Genomic DNA, 10415 nt, shown 5'->3' on the forward strand with positions numbered 1-10415 from the left:
GGAGCGCGTCCGGTTAGTGGTCAAGTATCACGCGGACTATCTCAACCATAGGATTTCCAAACAGGAGGCTCGATGGACGCATCTTTCACGGGACAATTACTTCAAGGCAAGTGACGATGGATGCTTGCTATTCCCTACATTACCACAAAATTAGAATCCTTACTAAGATGTATTTGTTTAATTTACAAGTGATTCCTCGGTGCTGCACTGAGAAACGTCCGTGCTGGGAGAAAATCGTCGAACGGTGGACAGATCCAGGGTGGCAGGATGAACACAAAGTAATATCTGAACGGCGTAAGTTGATGGGGGGTCGAGGACACCGTCAAGGCAACCTCACCATCTCAGGTGTCATCTCAAAACATGTAGGCAACCACATCCTTTTCATCATGTTCTCTTTCATTTGTGAGCATTCCCTTGATTGTTTGGATCGCTTTCTTTTGCAGAAAGAAGACACTGACAAGGATATCACTTACTTCGAGGCATGGACCATCAAACATACCAAAGACGACAAGGACAAGGACCCTCTCCACCCGGAGAGGGACTGGATCAGCTCTAAAGCCCGGTCAGATGGAGAGAACTACACCAAAAAATTGAAGGAGACGTACGGGCCTGACGCTGATCCTCATGTGCTACCGTTTGACCCTCTTGTGGCCATTGCCGTGGCAGGCGGTAGACCGAATGGCCGGATGGCGGCCACCTCTCGACCTTCCCTCGACTCCCCGTGCATCCCCCTCCCTCCGCCGCCGCTGGCAATGTCGTTGGGCGAAGGCCCCGTGGCGCGGCGGCGGAGGACCTCCTCTGGCGTCCTGAGATCTGAGGCGGCGGCGGCCTAATTTGGATCTTCCTCCTGACGAGGATGGCGGGCAGCGGCGGCCGGGGCGCGACGGGGGGCTTGGTGGCAGCCGGCGGGAGTAGTACGAGATGGCGGCAGCGGCGGCCGGGGCGCGACCCAGGCTCGATCTAGGACCTTTGGATCTAGGCGAGCGGCTGCTGTTATGTCCTCAAACTGGCATCTCATCGGATTCAGCGACGGCTTGCTGAAGCACTCCGGGTCTGCATCGCATCACGAGGATTGTGGCGGTGGTGGTCATCTCCTACGTCGGAGGTGGTCAACCTGAGACTGGATGATCGGATCTCGAGATCAGTAATCTAGTCCCGGCTGCGAGTCGGGGAGACATAGTTCCCGGTGAAAACCGAGCCGATGGCGGATGATGGCGGCGTTCTGCGCCGTTACCTTGATGAAGGCATCGGTCTGTAACTGCTGTCGACCCACTCGTGCTGCTCCTGGGGAAACCCTATGATCTGGTTTTCCGGATTGGATGATGGCGGCACTGCGGTGTCGTTTCTCTCTGGGGAGCATCATATGTGGAGCAGAGTTGGAAGTCAGAGGTAGGAGGTGGGAGCCGCTTCATCTTGCACAGAGCTTCGGTGGAGATGTAAAGTCATGCCTGGCTGACATGTGTTACGCTTTTGTCATGCCTGGTCGGCAGGTGCTACGCATGACAGATCTTCCAAAAACTTCAAACTGTGTCGGCTGGTGGTACTTTGCGGCATGGTGCTGAGGTGTACCGACGACGACCGCGACATGCTAAGCAGTTCGCACGTAGGGAGGTGGTGACGTTGGGCGCCGTGGTGGTGTCGACGGCAGCTAGACCGGGCAAGGATGATGCGTCAGTACAGCTTTGAAGATGGAGTGGTGGCAGTTGACGGCGACGGCCTCTGAAAGTGCGCCGGACCGGTGTGTGCCCCATACCCGGCAAGTGGCTGGGTTGGGGTCTCAGGTCTTAAATGTTAGGCTTGGCTGCGAGGTCTATGGTATTAGGCCCGGATTATCAACATCCCTTTATCAACTGGATAGAAGTAGCGACAGATGTTGCCTAGACGGTGACTTCAGACTTACTGTTGTATTTCTTTGTACGGTCTTTTATGAATAATTAATAAAGTGGTTGCATGCATCGTCTAAATGCAGAGGCCGGGGTCCTCCTTCTGAAGAAAAAAAAACATCATACCCATCAGCTGCTTTCCCCATTGTCACGACGCAAATTAAGCTTCCTTACAAGTTGGATAGATTTAGCCAGGGCCAAACCAGTACGCATAGATCATTCTTCTTCTTCTGTGCACACAAGTTGTGCAAACGAGATGGAGCTATGCCAGACAGATTGCAATTTGCTTAAATAAATAGAGTAATACAAGTCGCGAAACTGCTCCCTACAAGTTGTTTGCGAAAAGTTGGCAATATAGTATATGAAAAGGATCACTCCAGCTAAACAGAGCACTCCCGCAGCAAGCACTGTCAGATCTCACCATCCGAAGAATCTGCTCCTCCCTGCCACCTTCTCTGTTGGCCATCCATGGAAGCTCCGGCCATGGCTGCACCGCGAGGCGCCCTGCAGAGCCCGCTCCTCGGCGACGACACGACGGTGTCGCTGGACGCGACCCCGCGCCGCCGTTCCTGCGCTGCGCTGGCCATCGCAGTGGCCCTGCTCGCCCTGGCCGGCGTCCTGCTGCTGCTCCTGGGCCCCGGCGCTGAGACCGACCGTAGTGTGAGGCTGGGCCGGCACGAGGTGGTGTCCGGGGCGGGCGCGGTGGCTGCCGACGACGGACGGTGCTCGGAGGTGGGGGCCGCGGCGCTGCGTGCCGGCGGGCACGCGGTGGACGCAGCCGTGGCGACGGCGCTCTGCCTGGGCGTGGTGCACCCAATGTCGAGCGGCATCGGCGGTGGCGCGTTCATCGTGGTGAGGGACGCGGCCTCCGGCGATGCCGTCGCCTTCGACGCCCGCGAGACCGCGCCGGCCGCGGCCACGCCGGTACGTTATATTATCCTAGTACGTCGGTTACGCTTATACCAACTCTTATGAGCTGCAAGACAGAAAAGAAAAACAGTTCCTCTTTTCTTCAGTGCGTCGGTTACGCTTATACCTATGACTTGTGGGACCCAGCAGGCAGGCACTCCGTATTATTCTGCAATTTTCACTCGCGCTATTTAGGCGATATTTTAAGAACCAGTGTTCGTTAGGCAAATGTATTGCTACCGTAGCTCGCACTAATCGTAGTGATGGCTTAGACATGTGGTATGTGAAAGCAAATAACAGCGATAAAATACATTTAGTTAGTATGATTATGAGCGGCATGTTAGGCCCTGTTTGATTCATAAGTCCTAGTATTTTTTCTAGTCCCAATTAAAAAGTCTCTAGTACCTAAAAAGTTCCTTTCTATTTGTTTCTAGAGACTAAAAAGTCCCTAGTCCGAGGTTATTAAATGACCATATTGCCCCTAGTATATAGAAAAATAACAATCAAACAACACGATGGGATGGCGGGTCATTGAATGTATGGAGGGACATTGTTAGAAAAGTCTCAAAAAGTCCCAAAAAAGACTCTCCTTGAGAGTCTTCTTCATTTAGTCCCAAATGCCTAGTTTAGTCCCTAAAAGTCCCTCCCGTTTGGTAAAAAAGTCTCTAAGAGGGATTTTTTCTAGTCCCTACACCAAAAAGTCCCTGAAAACAAACACCCCCTTAGTTGATCGAGTTGACAGTATTTTTCATCACTATTTCGGCTTCAGATTCTCTTGTAAGGGTAGATTAATACCATTAGTTGTATCATTGATCTCGTGCCTCAGTCGAAACAATAGAAAAAGCCGCATCTCGTGCCTCACGAGTAATACAAAGGCACTAACATGGTCTCATGCGTATAACCATGAAGTAAGAGAACATTATCTCAAAATATTTAAAGTAAGAGAACATTAGCCTTTGTGGATGTCCACCGACTCCATTTCAAAAGTAAAGTGTACTTAGCAACTACTCCCTCTGTAAACTAATATAAAAGTGTTTAGATAATTAAAATAGTAATCCAAACGCTCTTATATTAATTTACGGAGGGAGTATCATATGAGATGGCCAAGTGTCCATATATTTTTCCTCGTGCATTTGCGAAATATCACTTGCATGAATTTTAGTTTTGGATCAGTCAATTCCTGCTTGTGTGTAGTTTGAAGGCTGAGAAAGGACACCGTTGTGTGACCTCTCGCTATGACCTCGCTGGGGATGGGGACCATGCGGCTCCCCCCAGACAAAGATGAGGGTTGACCGGTGCGGGTGAGGGGGTATTTCGTTTGCACTGTCGCTCAAATTAGATAGTCGGTGAGCACTCGATGGCGACACCACGACCGGCGGAGGCCAGAGCGAGTGTTGATAGGTGTGGGCGATTAATTTTTCGATTGCACCGAGTAATTAAATTATATACAATGTGATCAAAACATTAACGAAAATGTTAAAAATCTAACGTCAAATTTTTAGGCATGACAAATCTGACGTTTTTCATGCTATTTTATATTGGTTGCAAATTTAGATTTCAAGCACGGCAATTTCCTGGCCAAAAATAAACTGAGACGGATTTGTCGTTCTCGCCAACTAAACTTGCGATCCTCTGCGAATATAATTTGCCATAAAAAATGTTCGATTTTTCATGGTCAAAAATCTGACGTCAGGTCTGTAGTGAAGTCCAATATTAATTAGGGTCCACTTTGAAGAGTGAGGAAATGATTTTGGATGATCTTCTGAATGAAATGTAAAAGTAAATGTGTTACATGTAGTGAAAAAAGATATTTATTTTACGTTCCGTATGAATTTCTTGGTCTTATTTATTTTCACTTGAATAAAAGAATCTTGATGCCCGATAATTTGTGACCATGCATTGTATATTTAACTACTGTAATACAGTAATTTTCTTGTGTTAAAAAATACAGTAATTTTGATGTTGTGAATTAACATGGTGCATCTAAAACAAATAAATAATAGAGCCATGTATTTTGTTTTTAATTATACTTCCTACAATTTTCAAATATAGGTTTGTTTATTGAAAAGTCAAACTTGTATTGGTTTGACCAGTAAACCAAGTTTATAATCACCCGGAAAAAAATCCAAGTTTATAAGAAAAAATACCAATAAATTAGTACCATTATATTAGTTATATGGAATATATCTTGATATTTTTATTTGCTTAGTGCTGTAAATTTCAATTATTTTTTATAAATTTAGTCTAACATAGAAAGGTTGAAATTAAAGAAAATAATACTCCACATATTGTGGAAAGGAGGGAGTAATAGATTGTTCACTTGCTCGTGGTTAACCGCACTGTTTATGTACAACCTGTATGTAAACCAGACTATGTACGCCGCCGACCCGATGTCCAAGTTCAAGGGCGCGCTTGCCATGGGCGTCCCCGGGGAGCTCGCGGGCCTCCATGCCGCGTGGTCGAGCTACGGGCGTCTGCCGTGGAACTCCCTCTTCGTGCCGGCGATCAAGCTCGCGCGCGACGGCTACACCGTCGTGCCCTACGTCGCCAACGCGCTCAAGGCAGTGGAGGCCAACGTGCTTGCCGACCCCGGCCTGCGTGCCGTGTTCGCGCCGGAGGGGCAGGTCCTGGGCGCCGGCGCACTCTGTCGCAACCCGGCGCTCGCGGACACGCTGGAGGCCGTGGCGGAGCACGGCATCTCGGTGCTCTACGGTGGCGCCGTCGGGGAGAGGCTCGTGGAGGACGTGAGGAGAGGTGGAGGGGTGGTGACGATGGATGATCTGAACGGGTATAGGGTGGAGGCCAGCGCCGCCTTGCGTGCCGACGCCATGGGGTTCACCTTCCTTGGCATGCCGCCGCCGTCCAGCGGCACCGTCGGAATGGCACTGGTACGTCCCTTGCAGTCCATGGCTCGATCAGTTGAGCTTATTCATTTAGCGATTATTGTTATGACGTTGATTTGATGTGCATGCAGGTATTGAACATCTTGGGTGGGTACAAGTCGGCGGACTTTCTCAAAGGATTTTTAGGCGTGCACCGGCTGATCGAGGCGGTTAAGCACATGCTGGCCGTCCGGATGAACCTCGGCGACCCTGGCTTCGTCAACGCCGCTGGGATCGTCTCCGAGATGCTGTCGCCGGTGTTCGCCGATAAGGTCCGGCAAAGGATCGCCGACAACACCACTTTCCCTCCGGCCTACTACCTCCCAAAGTAAGTGCTCCGTTCGAATATGTCCCTGTCGGTCATCATCAATACGCATGCTTCCTTTCAAATGACAAACTCTATGTACGTGTGTCAGGTGGAGCCAGCTGCGTGACAATGGCACGAGCCACCTGTGCGTGGTGGACGGCGACCGGAATGCAGTGGCGATGACAACGACGGTGAACTACTACTTCGGCGCACAGGTCCTCTCGCCGTCCACCGGCATCGTGCTCAACAACGAGATGGACGACTTTTCGGTGCCGTCATCGTACCCGACCCCCGACCACCTCCCACCGGCGCCGGCCAACTTCATCGCGGGGGGAAAGCGGCCGCTCTCATCGATGACACCGACGATCATCCTCAAGGATGGGCAGCTGGCTGGCGTGGTGGGCGCAAGTGGCGGCACCAACATCATCGCGGCGGTGACACAGGTTTTCCTAAACCACTTCGTCCTCGGGATGAACCCTCTCGCTGCCGTGCAGAGCCCAAGGGTGTACCATAGTCTCGTGCCGAATGTTGTGCGGTACGAGGACGAGACAGTGGTCGATGGCGAGGTCATCGAGCTCAAAGCAGAGGCGAGGGAGTTTTTGCGGAGGAGGGGTCATGTGCTCAAGGGCACTGTGTGGTCAGCCGTGTGCCAGATGATAGTGCAAGACTTGCAGGCGCCAGTGTCAAGCGGCAGCGAGAACGTCTTCCACGGGATGCTGACGGCCGTGAGCGATCCAAGGAAAGACGGTAGCCCTGCCGGAGTATGATGAAAACAATTGCGTGCAACGTCTTAATCAATGTTTAATAAACGGAAAGGCTATCTGGCGAACCTTCCTCGGGTGGGCGACTGTGGCAAACAGCCTCCCTACCTTCACACGGTTCTCAACGCAGGGGCATTGCCATGTCAAATAAATGGAGGCATTCGCTATCTGCCGATTCATGGCGAACTCTTGTTTTTTATTTCAAAAATGTGTAACAGAAGCCAGGTAGGTTTCGAAGGCATGACCTCTTGCCAGATTGTTGGGCTTTTTGTCACCAGGCTAGAGGGGGTCATGAACATTCATGTTAAAACTAATTTTTATGTATAACTTGGCATTTTTAAGCCTCTTTGTTTATTAATTTGTTCAAAATCTTGATTTTTACTACTTTCTCACAGGGCAGTTTATTATTAATAGAATGACATTTTTATTATAAGAGGATGGCAACTTCGTTATTAAGAGGATGACATTTTTATTATTGAGAGGATGGCATTTTTATTTTTAGTGGCAAGGCGGTTTTGTTAATAAGAGCATGGCACTTATTTAATAGTATGATGACATTTTTATTATTTCGATGATGGCATTTTTACATTAAATGATGGCATTTTTAGTAGTGAGAGGGTGGCATTTTTTATTTTACTGGCATGGCAATTGTATTAACAAGAGCATGTCATGTTTATTTATAATAGGAATGCACTTTTATTATTGCGAGGATGTCATTTTCATTATTTAAGAGGATGCCCTTTTTAATATTGAGAGGTGGCATTTTTTTAATGCCACTTTTTTTGCACACAAGATTTTTGGGTGATGACTAGGAATATGACAACTGTTGTAGAATTTTTTCATTTTCTAATTTTTGTTCATGGCATTTTCTAAAAAAACTTTTTAATGGGCCTTTGGCCAACTGGGTGGGGGTGGCCCTGCCCCACCCCCACCGTCGGAGCATGATGGGGGTGAGCGATCCAAGCAAAGACGGTAGCCCTGCCGGAGTATGATGGAAACCATTGCGTGCAATGTCTTAATCAATGTTTATTAAACGGAAAAGCTATCTGTGAACCTTGCTCGGGTGGGCGGCCCTGGCAAACAGCCTCCCCACCTTCACACAGATCTTGACGCAGGGGCATTGCCACATCAAATGACTAGATGCGTTTATTGTCTGCCGATTCATGAAGAACTCTCATTTTCCCTCAAAAAATGTGTAACCCACGAGCCGGGTAGGTTTCGAAGGCATGACCTCTTTGCCAGATTGTGGGCATTTTTTCACTAGGCTAGAGAGAGGTGTCGTGAACATTCATGTTAAAACTAAGAGGCTTAAAACTAATTTTTTATATATGACATGGAATTTTTTGAAACCTCTTTGTTTTTTTAATTTGTTAGAAAATCCTGATTTCTTTACTTTCTAATAGGGCAATTTTTTATTAGTAGAATGGCATTTTTATTATAAGAGGATTGAAACTTCGTCAATAAAGAGGAAGCCATTTTTTTATTGAGAGGATGGCATTTTTATGTTTAGTGGCATGGGCATTTTTGTTAATAAGAGCATGGCACTTTATTAATAATATGATGACATTTTTGTTATTGTGATGATATCGTTTTTACATTAAGATGATGCCATTTTTAATAGTGAGAGGATAACATTTTTAATTTTACTGGCATGGCAGTTATATTAACAAGAGCATGTCACATTTATTTATAATAGGAATGCACTTTAATTATTGTGAGGATGTCATTTTCATTATTTAACGGGATGGCCTTTTACTATTGAGGGGTGAAACTTTTTTAATGCCACTTTTTTTTTGCACACAAGATTTTTTGGTGATGACTAGGAATGTGGCAACTTTTGTGGCATTTGTTCATTTTCTGATTTTTGTTCATGGCATTTTCTCAAAAAGACTATCTAATGGGCCTTTGGCCCAATGGGTGGGGGTCGCCATGCCCCCCACCCCGCGCTGGGCGTTGGTGAACAAGGGAACTGTTCATTGAAGGACCTCCCCCCGACGAATGAATACATTTGATGGGTTGCTCCTGGTGACTGGTCTTCGGATATTGGGGTTCTTAATAAAAATTCTCAAGGGTGATGTGTTGTGTGCTATCAACCCGTCTTGTGTTTGTGCCGATTCTATGGCTACAAAGTCCAACCACATTATTAGTTTGTAGTTTAGCTATTTTGGGCCAGTCTACTCTTTGGCGTTTGATTTATGCTTTGTGATTCATGATTTTTTCTCGCTGCTTTGTGAGTTGGTTTGGGTTGTTTCTTGTTGACTGGCAGAATAATTGGTTCAGTGGATTTGCAAGTAGGCTGAAGCCCATAACTATATTTCCAGCCCTCCTCTCTCTCTCTCTCTCTGGTTTTTCTTTATGTGTTCCTCCTTTTTATTAGTAGGTTTTCATTTTCTCTTTTGTAGTTATATTTAGAAGGTTGCGAGAGTGTAAATGTATCCACACAAGTACTATGCAATATGTGCAAAAGTTACACTATTATAAGATTTTTTTTTGCATACTACAAAATGTTGTGTGCAAGTTTTATGTTTTAACTTTTTATCATTGACTTTCTTCTTAAAAGAGTAATACCAATTGGCAACTATTTATTGGTCCTTACAACACTTCATTTTTATTTCGATTTAGTTGTTATTTCATTTTCATTCTACTTTAATGGCAATACAAATACCACTAATTCATTGCTTCTTACAAATACCACTATTATAAGTTTTTTCTTGCATATTATTGAAAACCAATTTATGTGTAAATTGTACGCCAAATTTGTCATTATTTGTTTTATTATTTTTATTAGTTTTTTCTTAATAGGTAATACTATTGTCACTAATTCACTCTTTCATTAAAAAATAAAACACATGACAATTTTAATAATTATATTTTTACATCATGGAAGGTATGGAAAAATACACTTGTCTCGTGGTAAACTTTAATTTTTGTATCTTCTAAATTGTGGGAAAATGTTTTTGTACTAGTCACATGGAAAGTTTAGAGCATTATGTTTTCCATGAAACGACAACTTCAATCGCATGGAAATCTTACTAATTCTATTTTATAAATCTTGGCTATTATTGAAAAAGGTACTTGACTGGGTTATATCTACGGGGTAGGTCCAAGTATGTGTAGGCCTAGCCAAACGCCCAGGCCCATAAAAAATAAGGTAAAAAAGATAATGGGCCAAAGGGATAGCATGTCCAGTCCATCGTAGTTACAACCCAAGACATCAAAGACATTGGAATCGTTGCTGAGTTACTAAGCGTGGCGTCTATATCTCGCATTAAGCGAGACGAGAGGAAACACATGTCTAAAGTGTCGGGCCGGCCTGTTACACGCGCGCAATCTTAAAAAAGACAGAAGAAACGGGGGAACCCGGGAATCGATCCCTAGTCTCAAGGGTGTTGGCAGCACTCCTAGTCTCTCAGCTCTCGAGTTCATGTTAAAGTAGCTGGTCATGCCCTACTTGAGGCATAAAGAGCTGGGTTTCACTGGTTTTTTAGGTTTTTTGTTTTTCTTTTCTTTCTCTATTTTCTTATGCGTTATTCGGTTTTCTTCCCTTTTTCGCCTTTTTGTTATTTTTTCTTCTCCATTTTTATTTTTTCATTCGTTTCTTCGGTTTTAAATGCCTTTTCCCGTTTTTTGTTTTTTTTTCTTCTCCAGGTTTTCTTTTTTTCTTTTTTATTCT

At 45.8% G+C, this 10415-nt stretch overlaps 1 protein-coding gene across 1 annotated transcript; it reads left to right on the plus strand.

Moving 5' to 3' along the window:
• Nucleotides 1–1201: 1201 nt before the first annotated feature.
• Nucleotides 1202–7128, plus strand: LOC119271881 (glutathione hydrolase 3-like). Its single transcript, XM_037553534.1, has 5 exons — nucleotides 1202–1250; nucleotides 2272–2807; nucleotides 5162–5680; nucleotides 5767–6002; nucleotides 6091–7128. Exons 1-5 carry the CDS (start codon nucleotides 1202–1204, stop codon nucleotides 6746–6748), a joined length of 1998 nt encoding a protein of 665 aa, XP_037409431.1. The 3' UTR covers nucleotides 6749–7128.
• The last annotated feature ends 3287 nt before the right edge of the window (nucleotides 7129–10415 follow it).

This window comes from Triticum dicoccoides, chromosome 3A (genome assembly GCF_002162155.2).
Source record: "Triticum dicoccoides isolate Atlit2015 ecotype Zavitan chromosome 3A, WEW_v2.0, whole genome shotgun sequence".
Lineage (NCBI taxonomy): Eukaryota > Viridiplantae > Streptophyta > Magnoliopsida > Poales > Poaceae > Triticum > Triticum dicoccoides.

Coding starts and splice junctions, on each gene's coding strand:
- LOC119271881 (XM_037553534.1), top strand. CDS start 1,202: ATGGCGGATGATGGCGGCGTTCTGCGCCGTTACCTTGATGAAGGCATC. Junction 2,808..5,161: donor CGCCGGCCGCGGCCACGCCG/GTACGTTATATT, acceptor TATGTAAACCAG/ACTATGTACGCCGCCGACCC. Junction 5,681..5,766: donor GCACCGTCGGAATGGCACTG/GTACGTCCCTTG, acceptor ATGTGCATGCAG/GTATTGAACATCTTGGGTGG.